Source organism: Misgurnus anguillicaudatus, chromosome 16 (assembly GCF_027580225.2).
Source record: "Misgurnus anguillicaudatus chromosome 16, ASM2758022v2, whole genome shotgun sequence".
Classification (NCBI taxonomy): domain Eukaryota; kingdom Metazoa; phylum Chordata; class Actinopteri; order Cypriniformes; family Cobitidae; genus Misgurnus; species Misgurnus anguillicaudatus.
In genome coordinates this window covers 13,952,899-13,979,139 of record NC_073352.2, presented here as the reverse complement: position 1 = coordinate 13,979,139, position 26,241 = coordinate 13,952,899, and the positions used below count along the sequence as shown (strand labels likewise).

Sequence of the window (26,241 nt, the reverse complement as noted above, 5' to 3'; positions counted from 1 at the left end):
CCTGTTGTATCTGTCCTCGTTCTACTTGACCAACTTTTTAAATCTTTTATTTACAAACTCGAGTTTATCTTTGATTTCTGACATGTCCAAAATGACTCATTTGTTGTTAAACACTTGCTATTCAAATACCGAATTACTTTGCACAGCACAAAATGGCTGTAATTTACTGTTTAGCGCTTGTGCGTCTGCGCATGCGCACCACACCTCTCTCGCGGAGATCTCCGAGCAGGTATTGAAGTTGGCTCATGACAAGCCCTGTCGCAAAAGCTGACGGATCATCGATCATAAGAGCTCGCCGCGATCTGCTCCGAAGCTGATGCCTGCTTTATACGAAACGAACCACGAAGACAGAACTGACGATTGGTTAGGTTTATTCTGACATCCATGAGCTGAGATCTGAGTAAATCTGATCATAACTGATATCACTCAAGCTTGTCCTGGAAACTGACATAATCACAACTCGACTCTGTTTTCATCTACTGGAGTTATATCGCAAGCCACGAGACTCACAGAGCAAAGGAACCTTATGAAGTTATGGATTGTGGAGGGACTATGACAATGTAAGAATTACTTTTTGGGATTTTTTCCACTTCATCATCGGCTTCAGGGTGATTTCCCAGGTCATCCAAGCCACACGTGTACGCATCTTTATTTTTTTATCGAACTGAGTATTTTTATAGCTGATCATAATGTTTCAGCATAATAAGAAGTGTTTCACCATTGAATCTCTCGTGGGCAAAGACTCCAATTCCTCAAGTGCAGCCGCGGATGAGCCCATCAGACCCACGGCTCTGAGATTTTCTGAATCCATCCATCCATCTCCATTTGGGAGCTGCTTCCAGAACTCAGGCAGAACATTGTACAGCAGCAGCCCAGAGATGATGTTCACAGATCCGACCTCTCATACAGCAAACTCAGGCCTGTCCCTGCGACATCTTCAGATGCCCACACAGCCCTTCTTCAGTCCTCATCAGAGAGACACCTTGAACTTCTACCCATGGGTACTGCGGAACAGATATCTCGGACACCGATTCCAGGGTAAGCGCACTACGATAATATTGTAAACATAGGCCTGGAAAGTTCACTTAATGCGTATTAACACTTTGAATATATAGAAGATGCGATATATTTTGGATATGGGGTATTTTAATTGTCAATGTTCGTTTAAATATAGACACAACACTATTATTAAAGTGTAAAGATGCGCACGGGACGTTGTCAGATTTGTTTCTCAACTGAATTATATTCCCTCTTTTTCGATTAAACATTTTAAAGCTGCTGTAAACCACAGGAAATTGTAAAGTAATTAAGGGTAAAATAAATGAATGTGTAACTTTTGTTAATGTATAACTAAATTACCTAAATCAAATAATTGTGTTGTCAATAAATCAGTTAGGAAACAATGCTAATTTATCTTCATTGCTATAGCCTATATATTTATAAATATATATAATAAACATTCGGCCAAATTTAAATTGCGTTCTTGTTTGCTTGATACAGTTCTTAATTTTCTGGTTAATTTACGTGATTTATTATTTAAACATTATCAATGTGTTTACGTATAAACTGATAATTGAGATAAATTTACCCACGTTTTACTTAAATTGTGGTTAAATTTAGCTGAACTAAACCTGCAGCATTGACACATTTTAAAACATACTAAAGTTAACTTTTAAATAAAAAATGATAGCAATTTTACTGTTCATATTTTATTATGAGGATGCCTTTTAAATTATATTCTTATTTAATATTAAATTAATACATAATGTGGATGGGATAAAATTAACCACGATTTCTGATATGCTACTGGCAACCTATTGCATATTTTTGTTTGTGAGTTTTTCATTTGCATCCATTATTAGCCTACATTGTTGCTAAAGTGTTAAAGAATTTCAAATTACAACAATAAAAAGGCAAACATTTGTAAGACTGTATTAACGACGTAATGTACGAAAACACACATTTCTTTAAGCTTTAAGCATTTCCTGAACTTTAAGTTGTAATAATAAAAACAAATCCAGCCTTGACATATCTTGAAGCTGTTTGATTCTTTGCAAGTTATAATTTAAAACTGGTAATTTTTTAAATATCAATTTATCACCACTATGCAATCTTAACAATGTCTCTGAAAGATTTTAATAATCATAATAATAATAATAATAATAATAATAATACAGTCCGTAATAATAATAATAATAATAATAATAATAATAATTATTATTATTATATATATTAATAAATAATTATATATAATATTTTAAATCAATTTTTATGAGTCCTCTGAAAACATGTAATTGATATTGGTTGGCCCTATTTACCAGGCAATTTGTTAAAGCATGTATCAGTAACTGGCTGGTCTTATTAACTCATTGGAGGGCTGTGATGGAAAGCCCTGCCACATTAGGTGTCCATTTAGGGTGCTGAGCTATACCACAGTCCTTGGGGGCATTACACAGGTAATTGGTGGAAGTCAGAGGTTGTTGTCACTATTACTCAGATCCGGGGTTCAGATAGTGCCTCTTTGTTTACACTCAGAATAGATCCACTCACTGATGGTGTCCAATAACCTAGAAAACTACTGTTTGGACAAGACTAAATACAGCAGAGGGGATTGGGTGGGAAAGTATTCCCCTGTCTTGTCAGCGCTAATGTGTGCATGGGTTTAACTCTAGCACTTCCTGAATGGGAAAAGAGATGCATCCATGTCCTCGAATCCGTCATGCGGGACAAGGTAAACAGGATCCCAGAGCGCCCTGCTGTTGTACATGAGCTGAGTTTGGTGTTATGGGTGCGTTTAACAGATTATGGTGCCGGTAACAACAGGAGAGAGGTCAGACAGTGTTCTCCAAAGCAGATGGACTGAGCCTTATCATTGTGCTAATGCATTTTTATCTCAGGTGACTCTCTGCAAGGTTCCAGGTGTCATCGCACCCTAAATCGATTCTTTCTAAAAATTTTATATTTCATTAATGTTATATTCAATGTGTTGGGTCAATCAGTGTTGCTGTAGCTCAATTGGTAGATGAGTTAACAGTGCAAAGGGAACTGATAAATACTAATAAAATATATAGCCTGAATACATTATACGTCACTTTAGATAAAAGCGCCTGCCAAATGCAAATGTAAATGCCATAAATGGAAATTCATGCTCAGATTTAAGAGGCAACACATTCAGTCTATAGAAGAGACCAAAGGGTGCAGTCTCTTTATTTCCCACTATAGACCACCCTTCGCCCTGCCCCTAATGAGAACAGCACTGACAAGACCAAGCTTGTTTGTGCCAGGGGAATGGTAGTAAAGCTGATCTGGGTGCCATCTGGTTCCCTTTTCCTCGTGTTGGGGGCTTTCTTGACTTGGATAGGCCAGTGTGTGTTTGAGTCCAAACCCCCGGAGGGTCTCCCGGCTCTTCAGGAGGCTCGAGTCTCCGTCGGTTCTCTGGCCTGCTAGTCTGATCCACCACCTCTCTCGAGAGACACGGAGGTGATGCGACACATGATGATGATGCCAGACCGAGAGTATGACCGCATAGTGTATCGAAATAAGTTAGAATAGTAGAATTTGCTAAGTTACCAGTGTTGCTGGGGTCATTTTTGGTTGGTTTGGTGCTCAGTGCACCTTGAGAAAGGTTTAAGGAGGGCTTTTCAACACCTTAGAAGGCATTATTTACATTCTTCCACCCACCCGACCTGAGCTCAGCTCCTCTCATTTCTGCACAGAGACGTCTCCATTGTTTTTGCCTCTGGTGTTCAAAGCGTTTTCAGCACGCCAGCTGAAAGCAGTTGTCAATGACAGTCCTGTGACAGAAAATATGCACCTTAAACTAAAATAGAAGTGAAGGGCGTTCTTTATTAGGACCTTTGAGAAGTCTGTTATTCAAGGCTTTTACCGGAGTAATCGATACTGTCAGTCCGCATGTGGAAACGAACAAGTTTGGCGTTGCAGTTGGTCAAAAAAGTTTGCCTTTTTCACATCGGGATGCATGTCTAATGTGTGTAGACGACGTATTATTAGGCAAGGCAAAGGCGGTGAGTTAAAGTAGCTTCTGTGTGATGGCTTAATGCTCCTGTGAAAGGAGTCAGTTCAAAGCTATTGTCTGCAGATAAAGGCTTGGTTTCGGTGGTTTTAAAGAGACTTAAAGTCCGAGTAGGCTCAATCTAATCCTCTTTTCATCTTCTGGTGATGCCATTAGTAATCCTTTGTGTTGAGAATTGTGTTTTCTTTGATGATCCGTGTTAACATTTGAATGGGTTATTGTAAACTGAAGTTTTATTGGTTACAATTCATTTTTTAAAATTAGTTTAAAGTCGTGGTTAGGCAATTTAGTTAATTTAGCAATTATCATTCCTGGATGCATTTTAAAAAATCCATTTACATCATCAACGTGTTTGTAAGCACTTCCATTGGCTAAGAGTTTAGGCCTGAGTTAGGCCTTGAACAACCACATTCACCCAGTCAGTTGATGTTGTGAAAAGGTGTTTGCAGTCGTTATTGACACAAATATCTATCTATTGGAGCGGTTTGCATGTTACTGATGCACGTTTGCGGTTGCACACCTGATGCGAACGTTGACACATTTTGGTTATTTCTCATTGACAAAAGATCATGGTCTGTCACTTCTGGGCACTGTACAATCCACCCTGCAACCGCTCGGAGAGATTATTTTGTTTATACGTGATTGCGGTCATCTTCTTTCTGAATATCCTTTCAAGCATATCTCGCCAAACACTGCAGTGGTCACGTAAATTACACATCCATTTGTTTATGAAAAATGTTTTGCTCGTTTTGTCTGTTTGCAATAAACGGCAAATGTACTCGGCCGCGCAGATGTTGTCTGTGGTGAAGCGAAGATCACGCTTGCCCCAAAACCGATAAGGACAATATTTTACTATTGCCTCACCTTGAATAAAATCAGACAAAATGTAGGGGATTTAGATTTGCTTAACCGACAATTAAGACATTCGCTTCAATTGTTTTGCGCCCTTAACCATAGATGTTTATCTATGATTCAATATCAATATGTCAAAGCCCTGCATTTGTATGAAAATCAGCATAATGCCACATATGGTGGACCAAAGGTTAAAGACTTTTCTTTGAATGCATAAAAGGCTTCGGTTGGTCTGAATGATGCAGTGTGAACACACTTCATATCATCCGTGTATGAAACCAAGATGGGATTATTCAAATAACTCATGGGGCTCAATTAAGACATGCAACCCTGCACTTATTGCCTATGTGAAACATAAATATGATAAAAGTGTTTGCTTATTGAATAAATATATATGAACTTTAAACATGAAAAGATCATACTGTGTAAATATAATCTTAATATCCTTAATATTGACTGAGTAAGGCCATGTCAAAGATTGAAATGAATGCGAAATCAATGATTGAAATCAAAAAGACTTTAACCTGGATTTCACACACAGGGTCACATATTTTAGATTTTGAATTGTTTATTACTTATGATAAGGTTACTAAACTGCCTAATTAACATTTCCTTCTCATCTCCAGGTGAGGACAGTAGCCCAGAAAACCTGCTTCTACACGGACCCTTCTCTCGCAAGCCTAAGCGCATCCGGACGGCCTTCTCTCCGTCGCAGCTGCTACGGCTGGAGCACGCCTTCGAGAAGAACCATTACGTGGTGGGCGCCGAGAGGAAGCAGTTGGCCAACGGGCTGTGTCTGACAGAAACACAGGTAAGAACCACTCTCTACGGCATGCACGGCTGCATTCCAACACACTGAGCTGGCTAACACTGCGGGATATGAGCACACATACGCTCATCTAGACCCCTGACATAGTTTCCTCACAGGACGGAAGTCATTTGTCATGCATTGCCTCGGGATAGGCCAAATAAATGCCATTCGTTCGACATGTATTTATTGGCTATCATTTCACAATCGGCTTTGGATACATGTTCAGGATTGTTAAGCTTGGGCAATAGGTGTTTTGACATTCCGTAGTGTCTGGGAAGTCTGTAAAATGTCAATTAAAGCTGTTATAAAGTGTTAAAACAAAGAATTTGTAAAATGCATAACAAACACTGCTAATTATAGGTAAACTTCAAGCGTGCAAGATGCACCTTTCAACATTCTTGAATCACGCTGGGATAATGAGGAAATTTTTTAACATTCCAATTCAAATGCGTGTTGCATTAAAACATTATGAAATAAATGCAAATGTTTATTTAAGATGTTATGATGATAATATAATTTGGAGGGGAAAATAAGTTAGTAATAATTTAAAATAAAGCAAATCGAAAGCATTATTAGACTTCTGGACACCATTGTGTGTAAAACAGCACTTGCTAATTTATGATTAACATTTAACATTTTAATTATTATTTAATATACTTTGTCTATATAAAGTTGTCACAATAATATTATGTTTCCACACACACAATAAGGCAGACATTAAAAAATAAGATTTTCTTTTTGTAAAAATTCCATGTTGCACTTAAATTTTTAAGTTTAATCAACTTAAAATTACAATTTATTTCAACTTTCTTGACTGGTGAGGATTTGGTATAAATTTAAGCTTATTCAACTTAAATTAAAAATTTAAGTGCAACAAGGAATTTTTTACAGTGCATTTTGATAGATTACATTAAAACTTGAATTTTTTTTACAAGTGCATTTGTAAATATGGCAAAATAATGATGTGTGGATATATATATATTTTGGGACTCTACCATTTTTTTAGCTCAAAATCATTTTGAAAAACACATACTCATTCTTGTTATTTTTCTCTGAAAAAAAAGTTAAATTAAAATGCCATCTCTTTCTTGGTCTTGTTAAGGTGAAGGTCTGGTTCCAGAACAGAAGGACCAAGCACAAGAGACAGAAGCTGGAGGAAGAGTCACCAGACCCTCAGCAGAAGAGGAAAGGCACTCAGCATGTGAACCGCTGGAGGGTAGCCACTCAACAGGGCAGCCCTGAGGACATAGATGTCATTTCAGAAGACTGATATTACACAGCTGTTATGTTGGCCAATAAACCATCGATCATGATGGTGGATCTCATTTTCAGACACTGACGTGAATTGAACTTGACTTGTAAACTAAGGAAATGAGTCAGAACTATGCAGTCGGCTCACATCGGTGCACAGTAGAGCGAAGGACGTCAACGGCTGAACTGCTTTTAAAGACTTGATTGTATGCAAAACACATGGACCTCTTCATTTGGATCTCATTTCATCTTAGAGCAATGAAGACTTTTTTCTACCTTTTTGTTTTTCGCGTTTTTTAGTTATCACCTTGCCCCGTACTATCAGTCAATACATTTCTTCATTGTGTAGTATTTTAAAGATAAAGATAATAAACACATTGCTAGATAATATTTTATTGTTTTAGATTTTCAAGTTCAACAACAACAGGTCAGTCCAATAAATCAAAAATACCACTCATTGTGACAGTTTTCAACAGGATGTCTGTAGTTTACAAAAATCTTATTTTACCAGCTTATTTTGGTAAAAAAAACCTCATAGTCAGATAGGTTTGTCTTTTTATTTTTTAGAAAGCCTCTAGTACAGTTTCACATTTGAAATGCTTCTATTTATTCTGAATGAACATACTTTTCTATGCATTTAAGCTCCAAACCCAAAATTGTATTTTGTGTTTTACACATGGGTCAAAGCTAACACCACTGAATACATGCTGTATTGTGTGAACATAGTTTTATTTCTTAGTTTTTTATATTGTTATCAAAATGGCTCTTGAATCTAAAAAAATCAGCAAGCTATACTAGAACTCGATGAAATCTGAATTTCTTTCTACACTCACACAATTAAAGAAAAGAGAGAAAATAAATGCAGTCTAACCTCTAAGACCCAGAATGGTTTGTAGCACTTCACAGCAGATTGTTTGTTTGTTTTTTTGGGTTTCCTTTAGGGTAATAAGCACTGTAATCGCATCTGTTCGTCTTTATTGTTTAGGATTTTTTGTTATGTGTTTAACTTTTTCTGCAAACTATTAGATAATAAAAAACCTATAACTTAATAATTTTGTGTTCTTTGCACACCATATTATTGTGTAAGTTACAACAATGTGATTTTATTTCGAGCAGGTGTTTATTGAAAAGTGACTGATGTTTTAAAATTATTATAAATTTGCATTTCCGCAATTTAATTAGTTCAGTTACATTAAAACAAAAAGCCATCATTAGTCAAAAAAAATCTGTGCAATGATTGAAAACTTACATGCTCACTGAATGTATAAGTGCTTACAATTGAAAGCAAACATCTCCGCCTTTGAATTTACTTGTGGAAACAGTATCACACACCACAACACGTACAAAAACGCAGTTTAATTAAAACAAAACAATAGCACTTTTTCTTGAAGCTGTTGCAAAAACATCTGCAAATATATTTGGCCAGAGTTGTTTGTTTGTTAGATTTCATTTATAACTGTTCACTTATCTGCTATATTTATCATATTGAAAATGATATGTATAATTCGTCTTTTGGAGTTACTTTTCATCCTGTAACTGAAAAATTAATCAACGTCACCTTTTGCATTGTAATTTGCACCCGTTAATCCTCAAGGCCCAGAGTGATATGAATGTATTAAATTTGCAATTTTGCATCACCTTAGTACACAGCCAGTAATACATAGGCTCATTATCGGTTGATATGCATATAAACTGTGAAAGAAAATGTAAGAACAAAACTATTTATAATCTCTTTAATTGAAGAAATGAATCCCCAGGAAACAACACTTCTGAAAAACACTTAAAAAAACTTATAAGGCACAACACTTTAGAGAGATAACTGAAACACCATTTACATGAAAAACAGACTTTGTGTTTTTGTATCACAACTGCTTTAGACAGGAGGGTATTTACACCAGTTTTTAATTGGCTAATACAGTATCTGTTTTTACATTTTAGATTTAGTGTTTATCATAATAAACTAAAAGAAAATATATAGTGGTTTTTGTTAAAGTGTAAATCAAATCACCAGCACTCCAACTATACACAAACCCTTTGTTTATGACAAAGCATCACCAAATGAAATGAAAACTGAGCAATAAATCATGACATCTCTCAATACACACTGTCTGGGCTAAACTACACAATGTAACATAACCTCTGTAGTCACAGTGTTTGTGTATGTAAAATATCCACATTGTATAAATAACGATGTAGACGTTATCTGAGCTCAACACATGATAATAACTAAACGATCTATCCATGCTGATAAAACACAGATACGATGCAACATTCAATTAAATAGACCTACAACCAAATATACACCTTGATGAGAAATTAAGCATGTAAAGTGCAAGCTTAATATGTTACTGATTCAATCAGAGATTATCTCTTGATTTCTTTAAACAAAACGTTCTCTATTAATCTTATATGAGGGCTTTGTGATTTACAAATATTTCCGACTAAGCTACCTGCCCCCATGTTGTTGCCATGGATATGAAGAGGTGTAAACAAAAGAACAGATGGTTGAAAGCATGTAGGTGTAGAGAGCAGTCTGTGATGTTTCCCAACTATGTTAAGTGAAATAATTCATCTAACTTGCAGTAATTTGATCTGGATGTCTGCCAAAAGCAAAGTGCTTCACTGATTTGGATTATTTTACTTAACTTACTCAAAACTATTGCTTAAGCTGCTGCTCATTGCTTTCTTCACTTCTTATATAATCCATACATCCTTTTCGGGGAACGTTAATATAATTTATGGAAAGTTCATCAAGCCTGCACCGAAAAATTATGTAAAATTCTTAAAAACAATAGTGTTTTTAAAAAATGCTGGGTTGTTTTTTGGAAAGAACACATTGCTGGGTTAAAATGACCCAAAAAATGGGTTGTTTTAACCCAACTGCTGATAACCCAGCAGTTGGGTTAAAACAACCCATTTTTTGGGTCATTTTAACCCAGCAATGTGTTCTTTGCAATAGTGACCCAACCCTGGGTTAAAAAACAACCCAGCATTTTTTAGAGTGATAATGTATAATAAAGTATGTACTACTGTTTATTAATATACTATAGCCAATACTACAGAATAATACAAAATACATAAACAAAGTGTAGAAAATACTATAATATAGTACACTATACGCTAGTTTACTACAGTAAATATAAAATATACTGCTGAATTATTCATTCTTTAAAAAATACTGCTGCTTTTAAATTGTACATTAAATATAATAAAACAATAACTTTAGTATAAAATACTAATTATAATGTTTAATCTATGGATGATGTATATCTACTTAAAGCACTTGTAGCACATGCTGTTTATTTTGTATACTTTTTGTGATGCGGTTTCAGCAGCAACAACAAAAACAAAAGCTTTTGTGGACTAAATGCAACTTCCGGTAGACTCCACACAAAATCAATAACAGTAAGTAAGTTTAGTTCTGATAACAAGGGAAGTAAATTACCTTCGTTTATATATATTATATCTAATGCATAAACTATTTTACTGTGTAAATTAATGTATACAATGTTAGCTTCCTTATTGCTCTATGCAGTTGGGATCCATGCTCGTCTTCTCCCCTCGTTTTTAGCAAACCAAAACATTTCATTTCATTTCATTTTCGAAAATGTATAATTGGTATTTGTTTCAGAGATCATTTAGCCACATTTAAAAATAATAATAATAATCATTTAGCCACAAGCCAGACCGGAAGTTCTCTTTAATTCTCGCGCCTGTATCCGCGACAGCGCGCGTGCCGCCGATGTTCTGCTTGTTTATCTATCAGTCCGGTTATTATCTAAATTGACATTTGCAAATATGCATACGTTGTGGAAAATTAAAAACGTTTCCTTTTTCAAAAGACGAGGGGAGACAGTAAGCAAGGATCACCGCTGTGCGGATTTGGCAGACAGGCAAGAAGAATCTAACTTACCTCACATTGTATATATTTTACTGCAGTAACGTTAATTGGTTGCGCATTACAATAAGGTTCAACTAACTTTAACAAACATCGTAAATGCTATAAAATTGCATTATTAATGCTTAGCTAAAGTTAGCTAATCCATTAACTAGTGTTAATGAATGAAATTATTGTAAAGAGCTCCCAACATATCACTCCTATTAAGAAGATCTCGTGCCTTGTTTATTTTCTTCAACCGTAATTTAAGGATTAATTCCACTGTCAAAACTAGACATTTTAATAGGTTTACTCTGTTGCTTGGTTGGTAAAAATTATGGAAATGATGATGTCCTGTTGGTTAAAGAAACTATCAGTTGTCTTATCTATTTATCAGTGACTCATTTGCCTCATTTGAGGCTGTATCAACTGCAGCTGAGCAATTACCATGTGTTTAGAGGGTGAGAACATACAGTACCTCAGTCAGGCTATAAACAGTGTCATTCTGCAATGCTGCATGTGTTTTAATTACAAGAATTTATAAAATGATCTGAATAACTGCGCAAGTGGTAAACAACGCGTGCTGTTAGTATTTACGTTGTCATAATAAAAACAAAAACACAGACTTTATGTAATGTATCTATTTAGCAATCCTCACGGCAGCCATACATTATGATTTATTGCTTTTGCAAGAGATATGATGGACATAGGCCATTATAAATATGTTGTTCATCCTCGCTGATGGGCCATCATTTGATGACAGGATAATAATTTGGTATGTGGGTGGGTATGCTGGGATGTTTAGACTTGAGAAGGAGAAAGTACATATTAGCTAGATTTGAATTTATTGTGTAATGTACAGTACAGTACAGTAGGTAGGGTTTTCACCCAACTTCTCTCTATTTGGTTCTCTCTCTCTTTCTTTCTTGAGGGAACTTTTTTAAGGGGATAGATTTGCTACATGAAATTGCTGCGGCTGATGCTACCATGACAAGAAGCCGTGTGATTTACAACACAAATGATATGATAATTATAGGTTGGCAACTTTCAGGGGCTAGTTAGCCAGTTTTATAGACTGGAAGAGCTTGTTTCCTCTGCTGCCACCTGTTTGGTCTGCACCGATTGGCTGCAGGGCACTTGAGAAAAGGAAAGCAGCCTCCCAATTATAGGGTACTGCCAGTCAAGTCTAGAAGAATAATTGATTGGCTTTTGTGAATCAGCGTCAGGAGCTTTTATTAATGCACAATGACTGTTGCCGATCCAAAATCCACGGGCTAAACTCATACATTCGGTGGTTACGCTGATCTTTCGACGCAAATTGCTTTTGATTTTGCAAGACAAAGTGCATTCGGAGAAATATTTTGATTGGCTAGGCCTTTTTGTGTACACAAAACAGACAGTGAAAGATTTCTGTTTGGATTACAAATATTTAAATTGTTGCAGACAAGCTGCTTTGCTTTATTTGTGTGTCTGCGTGTTTGTAAAACACACAGACAGAGTAATTACACAGCAACATCAGTTAATAAGGTGCTGAATGGACAGGAACAGCAAGCTTTTCAAAAGAAATAATAGCAATCATTCGTTTGCAATGCGTCTTTAGAGATATAAATCTTGTCTTTCACATGTCAGAGAGCTGAGGAAATACGCAGGACAAAAGCTTTGAATGATAATTACTGTTTGCTCGCCAAAATCATTTTTATATTTAAAGAGCACCTATTGTCTGATTCACAATTTTACATTTCCTTTGGTGTGTAAGTGTGTATTAGTGTATGTTAACGATATGCAAAAGGTTCAAACCCCAAAGAAAACAATGATGCGAGTTATCGTCTCCAACGTAAATCTCTTTTCTTGGACTACAACAAACACACAGATTTTAGGCAACAGTTTACTTCCTGGGATTGGTGATGTAGACAAGTCATTACGACATTATCATAATTCCTCCCGCTCTGGACTCACAGCCTGTAAGTTAACTCCTGTTAGCATTGCATTGTGAGCGAATCTTTTAAACATGGTAGGCGCGCCACATTTGTGACTGACGTCAGAGTTATTCAGGCCAATCACAACGTACAGATTACTGTAGCTGGCCAATCAGGGACACAGAGCTTTTCAAATCTGTGCGTTTCAGGAACAGAGTGAAATCTGGAGCTACAAAAATGTACGGTAAAATAATGTGTTTTTTAACTATAAACCACATGAACACATTGTATTATAACAAATACACAAAATAACGTTGTTTTTTAGCAATGAATTAGGGGCACTTTAAAAGACTACTCTTTAATTTTAAAGCTCACATAACACACGCTGTTTCTGCATGTTAATCTGGAGTACCTATAGGGTAGTATTACATCCTTTATATCTCCAAAGAGTTTTTAGTTTAAGCAGATTTATAAAAGAAAAATTAGCTTTACAAAATCTTTCCGATAACGTACAAAAAAATGAAGAAGGAGGAGTTACTACCGCGGGAGGAGCGAGTACGAGTCATGCAACACTATACAACACTGTTTATCTACTATTCACTACATGTTCATGTAATTTATATAATACGCACACGCCTATTTCCAACAAAGGCAGAAGTCTTACTTACCGCATGCAACTCGTGACCCGGTTGGGATTTTTAAATGAAATCCAGCGCATCAAACACACACGCAAAACTCCACTGCTACCCCGGATAATAAACTATATCCATTGTTTCCATAAGGCTGGCTTTCTTCTTCTTACATCCAAAAACACACTTCTTCATTCATGCCATTGTTGAGTTTTGAAATTAAACAAAGCTGTGTTGCGTGATGTGATGTTTGCAAGTTCTAGTAGGGATGCAACGATTATAAATTTTGATGGTACGGTTATAGTCTTATAAATAATCACGGTTGTACGGTTATTACGGTTATTATGGACTCATTTATTTTACAACATTAATGTAAAAAAATCACATGAATAAATTTTTTAACAATTGCTAAATTATTTTGTATTTTCAGTTTGTGTATTTTTTCTGTAATTCTTGGACAAATTTTAATAATAATAACCTAGCAGGCTTTGACTTAAACAGTATAGGTGCCTTTTGAAACCTGTAGGCTATTCATTTTAATGATCTTTTGAATAAATGTAATTTTATATTTGGACTGAATATATATTATAATATATTATAGATATATTATAAAACTAAATGTATATTATTTTGATTTGTTTAAAGTATTAGTAAAAATGATAAGAGCCTCTCAAAACGAATAATAACACAGGGTCATCCTGGACTGGGTTCTGCGAGTCATTTTGTACTGGCAGCATTAACGTGTTAACTCATGCTATTAATTCATAAATCATTAACGCGTTAAAATAATTCAACGTTATTAAATGCAGTCAGACCACCAGGAGCCCCGCCCGGATTTGATCCGCGAGGAGGAGGTTTTTAATGCTGCACAGACCGATTGGAGTGTGGCTCTTTCACGCACCCATGCAGGCACGCACACACACACACACACACAAACCAGATGCACGAACAACCAAGAGACGTGTCACGCGCACAGATTCTTTTGAACGCGGAGCTTTGTCATACAGTGCTCTCATGAGCATGTCGCATGCCGCACTCGCCTCTTGGTGGTTCGTGGATCTGGTTTGTGTGTGCGTGCTTGAAACAAAAACACGCGGTTTAGCGGAGGCTTTACGGTTACTTAACCGTGACATTTTAAAGCGCGGTTAATAGTGAAACCGGTTAATCGCTGCATCCCTAAGTTCTAGCATCTCCCGCTGATTGACAGGTGGGCGGGGTTTTCTGGGGGAAGTGCCCATAAAAAGAAGTGATACATATAGAAACTAGGGCTGTGTTGAAAAAATCGATTCACCGATTCTGAATCGATTTTCATGTTAATTTCTAAAGATCGATCCGTAACTCAGAGGATCGATTTAATAATTAATAACTTAAACTTGCCGCGTCATTGAATTCACGCATGCGCGCGAGGTGGAAGGACATTAAAACAACGAACATAGCGGTCAGTAATGTTAAGCAAGTGGTTGTTTTGAAAACTCTAGAAACGCTCAAAGCTCCGATCTATATGTAAAATAATCCACTCATAACAAATTAACGAGTTATTTGTGTAATTTTTATAATAAGCGCCAGTGAATGCAACGCGGGTCTCCAGCGGGCAGAGGTTTCTTGAGGCGCGCGCAATGGGTTGCCAAATAAAGAGTTCTTCTTGCACATAATGCTAATAGTTGTAAAGTTTTCTGAACTTTAAGCAAGCTAAGACAAAACTCGTGTTTATATCAGCTGCTGGAGCGATGTAGTTTGACGCCTAATTCGCTTATAGTACAAACATCTTTGATCAGAAAGACGAGAAAGAAACGCAAATGTTAATGTGTAATAGAAAGTAAAGAGTGTCAAGACCTTAAAACAGACTTCATCACATCATAGCACCCGTCTTAATATCTATATCTAGAGCTCCGTCTCTAATATACAGGTATTTATCATGTCTGTATGTTTGTGCATATATATATATTTATACCTGTTTATTTTACATACTGCCTATTTTTAATGTAATGTATGCATAAATACAAAATACAATGCATACTATAACTTCAATAGTCTATAAAATTAATAACTCAATTAAAAACAAGATTCTGTCTATCAAGACTTAATCTGTTGTTATCCTCTGGGCATTTTCACTTTAACATTATTTACTTTAAATTGTCCATATTTTAAAACTGTGGTGAGCAGTTAAAAGCTAAAGTGAGTGGCAAATAACTGCACATTTTTATAATCCAAAAACAATATAAACTGAAAAACATGTATTCCATGAAATATACCGTTACCGTAAAATAAAATGACTCATTCTGTGGAATAGATTTTTGGTCATTCCGCCCACTCCTATCTGGCACCATTTCGGGCTTTTTTCAAAAACACTTATCTAAATCTCGAAGATCGGATCAGATCGGATCAAATCGAATCAAATCAAATCAAACAATGATAATTGATTAAAGATCTTGAGAATCGGAATCGAATCGATTCTTGAAATTTCGAAACCCAGCCCTAATAGAAACCCCTGAAATGTCAGCTGGACCCGTAATCGGAAAAAAACTTTCAGAAACTTGTACAAACCCTGGCGAAGTGCATTCGGCACAGAAATACTCTGTAACACGCTCAACTGCTTTTTTGACACTTTGCCTATGTTAAGCATGAGGAAACAACTCTATAACTGGGTTAATAAGTCAGAATGCATGAAATACCATTGAGCCCCCCCTTTAACATCCTTTACATTTATAACTTTTGTCTGGAGGAAGTACAGAACTGTATTTTATGTGAAATTTCTTTGTGACAATAAGCTTGATATCATTCCCTCTCTAATGAAAACCACACTCTTAAAAGCTGGGTTATTTTCAACCCATCATTGGTTCAAAAAAGGAACGAACCCAGTCGGTTAGATTTTAATTTAACCTATGCTGGCTATACAATTTTGTGGGTTAATTTAACCCAATGGCTTTGTTTGTCTCTTTTGACCCAAACGCTGGGTAAAAAGGGATGAATCCAATCGGTTGGGTTGTAATTTTACCTATGCTGTGTCATATATGAACATTTTGTGGGTTCATTTAACCCAACGGCTGGGTTTGTCCCTTTTTGACCCAATGCTGGGTTGAAATTAAGTTACCCAGCATTTTTTGGAATGTAAGGCCTTAGATCGCATCACCCACCTTAAAATATTAGTAGTCTATACACCACTTCAATCTGATTTGATTGAGGGAGGGGTATTTTTAAAGTTCTGATATTTCCTATAACATCACTAAAATATTTCACAATGTTTGTATCAATTCGATTCGGTTAAATTCAATTTAATTCAATTTAAATTAATTTACTTTTCACAATCTTGCATTGTATCATACCTATGTGTTTGCAGCATTTATTGTTTGCCATTCAGCCAAAATGTATGTGCTTCTTTTATAACTATCTTTGTTTCAAGAAAGCAAAATCAATCTAGCAAATTCAGTGCATGATTCTTTGCGAACAGATTGAGACACTTAGACGTGTGTTAAAAGGGAAAAAACAGACCGAGCAGATGACTTTGACTGACAGCTGATAGAGAGTGACACTTATAGCTTTTTGCTTCTACCAGAAACAGTTTGCATGGCTTTCACACAGACCTGTGATTAATTAAGTTAATAGCCTTGAAGCCAAAAATGCATTGTGCATGCTTAATGTGCGTAAAAATACCATAATTCTACAGTATCGTACGATAGTGGTGATTAATAAACATTGATGAGAGTATTTCTTTCCCTGCCAACGCCTCTCTTCCTAGCTCAGCTATAAAACTGACGTGCGTCCCTATTGGCACTCACCAGACAGCGCGAATCAACACCCGACAGCAGGTTTTCTCCAATGTGATCACGCATCCCCTATTTGTGTTCTAGCACATTACTATTTAAGGGGCTCAGTCTGGTTCTTAGTGCTGAACTATGATGAAAATCGTCTCTTCGGCGTCATGGGTATCCGGTTGGTGTGCCTACTTTTATCAATTCCTATATTTATAGATGACACTAAAGTGACTGACCGCTGACAGTCACATCAGACCAGCAAACTGAGATGTTTACATATCATGAATTGCTCACAGTTAATCTGTTGGTCTAATGATGGATAATGGGCTACTAGACAAATAGAGCCAATGTCCATGGGCCTTCAATTAACAGGTCTGCAGTGGCCCAACACCTATGATAAGATATTTGACCCTATGCAACACCCTCTATGTGCGTCATTCATGTTGGCTTATAAAATTATTAACATTTTTATAGACTTTTATTTTTTTCTGACAACAAACTGGTATTTCTGAATGGCCTGAGGCTGGGATTAAGCAGATTTGAAATGAAAGTATTTGATAAATGTATAAAATGTGCAAAGAGTATTCAGTTATCATTATCTCATTTTTGACGAAGTTTAGTGGCTTTTGCATCTGAGGTACTTATACAATACGTCTTCTAATGTAAAAAAAAATATGTTTGTGAATAAAAACAATAATTTTTTTTTTAGTTGATTTAGTGAACGGCATTTGTGTAACAACATAAATATAGTGTTTACATTGACACCATGATATGGTAAACATACAAGGTACATTGACTGCATAATAAGAAGATAATGTCAGTATTTTAACAAGAAGTTACTTTGATGTTTAGCTGAAAAAAGGAAGTCAAAAATCTGGAATGCCATGAGGATGAGTAAATTACGACAGATTTTTTATTTTTACATCATTTTATAGCACTCAGAATAACTTAAAATAGCATCTGAAAAGTCCGCTCCCCTTCTCACTCTCATAATGGGAGAGGGAGGGTGTTACTGCGCTGAGTCGAAGTACTCCCATAAGTGCTATTACGCCATAAAATATAGTTCCTCTTTTAAATCCGCTTAGAAAAGCGCTACGTTTTATTTTGTACCGCCAAACTTGCTCGTATAACTACTCGTCTTAAATAGGAAAAACGTTGATGTGTTTGGTCACTTCTAACTTTATCTCTAAATGGTACCATTGAATGAATAGGGCTAAGCTAAATGCTATTGAAGCGTCGCAGCGCGCTCCAGCGCTTACGTGCACGCACACAGATGATAGAGGGATGTATCAACAATTCTTAGTTAAGGTAATAACATATTTTAATATTGAAAATGAGTAGACTATTACTTTCATCTGTTTAAATTATATTAAGCCTTAGTTACAAAAAATATACCCCCCTCACAGTTGTCACGAAGGGCAAAATAAGCTATATAGGCAAAAAACAATTTTTGTACCAGGCTGTAAACATATTTTTTTCTGCTCTAAAGATGGGCGTTTTAACATGGGGGTCTATGGGGATTGACTCCCTTTTGGCGCCAGGCTCTAGTGGCCATTTGATGAATTGCAGTTTAAGTCACTTCTGTATTGACTTCATCCGAGAGATCAGATCGATAGGTTGCCCCTCTGTAAAATGTTGCATTGTTGTCTTTACATACTTTGTTTTGCATATTTGGAGTAAGTAATCCTTTTTTTAAATGTCTATTTTAACATCTTGCATGGAGGCGTTCGCCAAATAGTCCTCATCCAGGATCTTATCCATCATTTCTTGTGCTGTCACATAGATTGGAGTCATTTTTTGAGAAAATTTTTCTGCAAAGTAGGACGGTCTGACTGCTGGCTTGTGCCAATTACTGTAAAACAAAGAGATGCTTCTATTGCGTTGTGTTGTGTTAGACGCACACCTTGATGCTGACTTGCCTTTATCTGTACGTTAAAGGCCTGCTGAGATTATAGCTTAGGATTTATAGCCACATATTGCAATGGAAGTGGAAAATGTGTGGTCCCTCCATGACAAAGCGGATGAAACACAAACTATGAATGGCATTAGCCTCAAGTGGGTATTCAAAGTGTTAAACTCAGAGCTATCGTGTGAGAGACTTTTGAGTATCTAACACTTGTTTCACAACGCACCCTAATTGCTGCTTTAAGCAGCACAGAAGAACGTTTTAATATCAGGCCTCGGGTTAAGACTACGTTCCACTACGCTTCATGAAAAGACATGGCATTTCCCTATTACCTGCTGCGTCTTGAATGTCGCAGTAAAATTCCAAATCATGCTTTTAACAAGCTGCAGTTAGCTTGTGTTGTCTAGTGAAAATAAGGCTTAAACATAGTAATTCAAGGGAGAAACTGAGATTGGCAGGGTGGGCATCAAGTAAATTTAGCCTCAAATGGAGTCTTAACATGAAGAGGGGAAGTGAATGAGATGAGGTTGTTCTGTAAATGCTGCTTTTTTAATTTTGTAATTACCCGTGTGTCTCAGTCAACTCACTACTGTAGCAACCTTTAATCACGTACATAGGTTTAGGGACTGTAAATTACACTGGCTAACTACACACTGGGACACTGATGACTTATTGTCCTGTGATAGCGATACTCCAACGAATAATGAAAATTACCCCATGATTTACTCACCTTCAAGCCATCCGAGACACATATGTTTATCATCTTTCTGACAAATACAATTTGAGTTATTTTAGAAAATGTCTTGGCTTTATCCTGGTAGAAAACTTTGAAGCCCAAAAAAGTGCATCCATCCTTCACAGAAGTAATCCACACGGCTCAAGTAATTAATAAAGGCCTTTTGAGGGTAACTGGTGCGATTTTGATAGAAAATATCCATATTTAAAACTTTGGTTTTAGATTTTTTCCAGCTATTTGGGGTTAGGAAGAACCAATAAATATAATAACCAATTTTTTTCTTTTAACATGAAGCAGTGTAATTATCCACGTTTGTGTACAACAGGTTCCAGTTATACAGAATTAAGTATTATGGCGCAAACAACAAAAAATGTTGTGGTCTTTTGGGGCTATAATAACTAGCTTCCGGTAATGGCCAATGCACATTCACCAGAGACTATTAGCGTAGGATGTAGCATATGATGCGAAGGCACAGAGGAGACACCAAAACAAAATGCCAGCTATGAATTAGAAGTCTGACCCAAGGATTTTACAGGGTTCCCGCAGGGTCTTAAAAAGTCTTAAAAAGTCTGAAATTTAGAAAGTTAAATTTAAGGCCATAAAAAGTCTTAAAAATGGCCAGATTTTCACCCTAGGTGTTAAATTTAATTAACCAAAGTCTTAAATTTCTTCCATTTATTCCCGAAAAGGTTGTCCGGAAAAAAAAAGGTAAATTAAAATGCCTCAGTGACGGAAGAAGAATGTATTTGATAGGTGGGCCTCTAAAAAGAAAAGTTCTGCCCTTTACGTGTCACTGAATGTCTCTTCAATCCAGTTTTTAATCATTATTTTTTAAAGAGAATACAAATGTAGGCTATTATAATCCACGCAATTCATGCCATAAGCTATATTTCAGATGTTGTGATCCGACTGTATACTGTAGGTTTGGCGAGAAAAATCTTTTCTGTGTTAATTTATCCAACTAGCCCGTGGCTTACCAGAGCATTTGCAAGGTTCTGAAACAGAGGACCCAGAAGTGAAAAAATCAACACTGCTTTATTAAAAATCAACTTAAACAGTCAGGCCATCAAGTCCCGCGCCATCAACAATGAGTCAACTTTAGTGTTACACAGTTTTCATATGCAGCCTACAAATGCGACCTCTGGAGGCTTCAGCCTTTGGATTTAGAAACGGCCTTGTTTGCCACAAACAACAAACCACGAACAGCCTTTTAATAGTATATTTCCTTTTCATTTCATTATTGTGTAATTAGAGAGGGGAATAAATGCGATGGCGGTATAGTGCATATTTATGCACATAACGTATGGGTGGAGAAAGTGTAAAACATGTTAACAAGTCACATATCAGCAGCTGACCATACTGATCTTCCCATATTAGTGGATTTTATTTGTCAAAAAAATAAATAAATAAATAAATAAAGATATAATAAAAATATGTTTTGAGAATTTCTGAGATCATTGTGCCGCTTTGGTCTTAAATTTCACTCATAATGGTCTTAAAAAGGTCTTAAAAAGTCTTAAATTTGACTTGGTGAAACCTGCAGGAACCCTGTTTTAAAGAAAATGCATAACGCACGGTTCTTGCGAGTCTATTCTCACCAGATCTTACACATCGTACGATATTCTTCTCTCTGGTGAATGCGCATTGGCCACTACCAGAAGCCAGTTTTTAAAGTTTTAAATATGGATATTTTTCTTACAAAATCGCAAAAATTACTTTAGAAGGCCTTTATAATCCCAGTCGTATGGATTACTTCATGAAGGATGGATGCACTGTTTGGGCTTGAAAGTCATGGACCCTGTTATAAAGCTTGGAAGAGACAGATTTTTTTTTTAAATAACTCAAATTGTGTTTGTCTAAAAGATGACGGAAATGTGTATCTCAGATGGTTTGAGGATGAGTAAATCATAGGGTAATTTTCCTTTTTCACTGAACTATTCCTTATGTGTGTTGTGAAACATCATTACTAATATTTTGTAATAATATAAAATGGATTTTAAACAACAGGCAGAAAGTGTTTCTCTTTAATTTTTTTTAATGATAAACCTTTGGATTCTGTTCAGTGATACACGGGTGGATCCAAAATGAGCGGGTGACTGCGGTCACACACTGAAAAAAATGATTCTTTGAATTTAATAAATTTTTTAAGGTAAGTGGTTGCAATCAATTTATTTAAGCTACATTTAAACAAAAAAGATTAGTAACGTAAAATAAAATATAAAACTTTTGTTTAAATGTAGCTTAAATAAATTAATTGCAACCACTTACCTTAAAAAAATGTATTAAATTCAATGAATAATTTTTTTTCAGTGCACACGGGTACGAGTCATCCCAAAAAAATGTGAACGATATTTGGGTCACTGTCGTTTGGGTCGTTTGAAATAAAGATTTTAAACAATTACTACTTTAAAAAAAACGTGGGAAGCGGGTCGAGTATTATATATATATATGAAGAGTTTCGTTGCAAAACGAGATAACCACCATTTTTTTAATTGTTCAGAAATCGCGTTTTTTGGTTGTGCATTCCAATTAATTTCAATTCAACTGCAGTTGGTTTGTTTTGATTTAAACCTTCATAACTTAAAAAATACAGCTAAGTAGGACCATAAAACAAAATAATAACATGATAACATAATAATAAACATGTTTTGACAAAAATGTAAAAAAATGGATTTATCTCGTTTTGCAACGAAACTCTTCATATATATTCTTTTTTTTTTTTACAGTCCAAGTTGCGGGCGGGTTAGTTGGAAGCGTCGGTCGGGTCCGGGTTGTTTATACATTGACCCGCTCATCACTGATTCTGTTACATATCCATTCAATATTTCAGCTGAATGTTGCAATTAAATTTTAACAAGATTATGTTCTTTACCTATTGATTTTAGTTTATAACATAATAAAGTCCCATTTCATGATGCTTATTGAGCTGGCTTGTCTGATTTCAGTTGTGCTTCAGAATTGATGTTACCTGCTGTTTGCGTTGCATTGTGGGATTTTTAAGAAAAACATCATTTTAGTGCACTTAAAGTATTTAGCGATTGAGACGGCCCTTAAAGCTCCCGTTCTTTCTGTGTTTTTGAAGCTTTGATTGTGTTTACAGTGTGCAATATAACATGTGTTCATGTTTCACATGTAAAAAAAACGTGGTACCGTGTTTCACATGTAAAAAAACCGTGGTATTTTTCAGACAATTTACTTATCTGTATAGCGCTGTTTTCACTGTCCTCAAAACAGGCCGATGTCTTCCTTGTTCTGTGAAGTCCCTCCTTCAGAAATACCTAACGAGTTCTGATTGTGTAGTTTGTTTAGTGTGTTGTGATTCAATAGCAGCTTAGCTTAGCAGAGCCGTTTTAGCCAAAGCTGGTGACGGACAAACCTGTGGGTGTAGTTTAGTCAAAAAAACTTTTTAATGACGTCATTAAAGCAGGAAGTAGAGGGCTGTAGTCCAAACCGACCATTCGCTGTAGGCTTTGAAAGAGGAATTCTATTAAAGAAAATATATCAACTGGCAGTGAACTTTAAGCTTAATAATTTTACAGGTATTATTTATGCTATTATAACAACATTACACACTAACTAAAGTTTAAAAAATGGGATCAGGAAGAACGTGACCTTTAAAATGTCCGACTTCCTGATCAGTGCCCTGACTACTGAACAAGGGATGCACCACACTTCTTTCTCTCTGGGATGCTTGATTCTGATTGGTCAGGTGCTGTGGTAAAATTTTTATTTTTTTATTGACTGCTAGTATGGTACACTATGCAAGATTGATGTGTCTCGTATCACATTGCCTTTTTCTTTTTTTCTATGATAAATTAATTAAAAACAAAAATTAATTAAAATAATATTTTTAAGCTATGCATCTTGTCTTAATAGAAACAATGGTAAACATTACATTACATTACATATATGCATTTACATATATGCTTCTGCAATGCTCTACCACAAGAGCACAAATGTAGCTTGTTTTGAAGGAGGGGTCTGACCCAAAGATTTGGCTCTGAGCTAAGTTTGCTTTTTAATTTAAACTGTTAAAATGTCCAAGTCAACTAACCTCTTTATTGTATCTAATAACACAATAATTACAGATGATTAATTGACTTTACTAAATAATAGCATAATAAAGCAAGAGCAAGACTGTCATCAAAGAGAAATTTGCATTATGGTATAATTTTACCATCTCTTTTCAAAGGTGAGAACGTTTACTCCAGTGCCGCTAATTAATTTTCTCCCAAACAGGATGGTTTTATTCAAATGAGCCAATCCCTTCATTAGCACACCTGTGCTCTGCTCCCTCATTAAAATTGGATTCCTGTAAATTTTTACATCCGCAGACAGTGGCTCTGTTACCAAATATTGAGCAAGGTAGCACTGTGTTAATTAATGTTATAACGAGTCGGTGAGTCAACGAGGACTGATTTGCATAACCTGTGCAAAAACAAAACCTGCAGATGAATATTCTCTCTGTGCGATTGTCGGAGGTCTGCGGCATTGTGTTATTTTCTACCCTCAGGCCCAATAGCACGCCTGCTGCCACCCTGTGGATTAAATCATATTGGGGTAAATATATCAAAGAAACGCTAGTTCATTAACATACAGTTCATAAGTCACACACCAATCATACGACAGATATGATGAAACTCTCGTGTCAGCGGCTTCAGCTATACACCTTGCATTGCATGTAACACAGCTTGTAATATCCATTGACATAACCATGTCTGTCTCTGAAGTAAAGGACCAATCTACTTTACTTTAATCTTGCTTTCACATAATAAAATACTTTCACTTGAAAATGTATTTATTTGCCAAGTAGTCATGTCATAAGCAGGATAATGTGCCATGATCCAGTCATTACACAAACCCTTTCAGGAGGACGCAAGACTTCATGTCAGGGTTTATGTAAAGGATTATATACAGGAAGAAGGTCTTGTGTTACCTTGAAGAGGTTTGACAAATAAAAGAGCAATATAGACTCTATATAGCAGTATAGTCATTTCTATGGTGTTGCTATGTATGATAATTTGGGTCAATGACTGGGTAATTGTACATTATTCTTTATATTTTAGTAACAAGCAGGCACCTGTTCACATTTATTGAGACTTTAATTGTGACTACATCTCAGATTCCCGCGGCAATCTCCTTTGTATGCCCTAATAGGCCTCAGACCAGTGGGTACTGTTTAAATTAGCCATTTGGACATGGGTTATTTATTGGTTATTTGTTTAAAAATGGACTGCGGCAAAGAGCAGGTTTCTTCCCTGCCTTCAAATTGTCTTTTGTGTGCGTCTCCCGGGTGCACTCATGCATGCCAAGTGGAGGGTGGCACCCACATCCTGCAAATTAGCAGGGCGATTTCCATCCAAAAGTTTGGACAGCTCACATCAAGCGTTACACGCAGGACTAAAGAGGACGGCCATGATCACTGTGGTTGGGCCAGAGGCTATTCCTGCAATTCAAAACAGTTGACTTAGTTATTACAGCTAGGGATTACCCAAATAATTTTACCATGCTCTGTTAGGTTTAGCTCATGTAACACGGGGTCGGGATTGGCTGCGGGCCGTCTTGTTTATTTAACGTGCATTGTGCTTGCACAGGGGTTTGGTAAGGTGTGCTGCGAGGCCCGGCTGTTTTTACTGCCGTTGACTGAGTGGAGCAGTAGAGTTGACAACAGCATTAGCAAAGAAAGCACTTGGATCATTATAGTGACCTTGTCATACCATCAAAGCAAAAACACAAAACAGAAGAAAGCGCTCGGCGTATTTAGCATCAGACGTGCGGTTAAAAAGACTTTTGGCAGGGAATGATTCATCATATGCTTGTGTTAATGAGAAAGTACGACTCTGCCACGTTTGCCCACGAAGTTGGTCGCACAGAATCTTGGCACCAAACCGCCGGTGTGTGACGGAGTTAAATAAATGCACTTAAAGTTGCAATCATAAACATATGCACCACAGTCTGTTGTGTTATTTTCCGGCACGCTAATCACCAAAAAGCAAATTTAGTGCGTCCTGCCTGTAAAAATTCTGGAAAGACTTCACAGTTAATAATTCATAAGCACTTGCTAATCTCACTGTAGGAGTCTAATTAACGCATCATTAAAAGCATAATTCTGATAATTATAATTTCTCACGTTTTAAATGGGAGCGCCACAAAACCGAGCAAAGCGGGGAAGGGTGTCTGTTCACCCAATTTACTCGGTGAACCAGATGCCAGAAACAGAAGTGGGGTGCACGAGAGAGGAGCCCCAAATTAGGCCGCAAATAATAGCTGGTGCACCCCCGTCTAAAGTAGTTAGATCACGATGCGTTCGCCTCCGCAGAAGTGATAATCCCACCAAACACAATGTTGACTCGTGTTAGTTAATGTTTAGTGTAATCTGATAATTAAAGATGACTTAAATAATATATTTGAAGATCTGATTAACAAAGTCACACCACAACTGTAAAGAAAAGGCTAATGCATTTCATCGGGGGAATAT

At 36.3% G+C, this 26,241-nt stretch overlaps 1 protein-coding gene across 1 annotated transcript; it reads left to right on the top strand.

Annotated features, from left to right (window-relative positions):
- Positions 1–203: 203 nt before the first annotated feature.
- Positions 204–7,999, top strand: emx3 (empty spiracles homeobox 3). The gene is made up of 3 exons (XM_055178953.2): positions 204–1,038; positions 5,512–5,696; positions 6,799–7,999. The coding sequence occupies exons 1-3, from the start codon at positions 690–692 to the stop codon at positions 6,964–6,966; spliced, it is 702 nt and encodes a 233-aa protein (XP_055034928.1). The 5' UTR covers positions 204–689; the 3' UTR covers positions 6,967–7,999.
- The last annotated feature ends 18,242 nt before the right edge of the window (positions 8,000–26,241 follow it).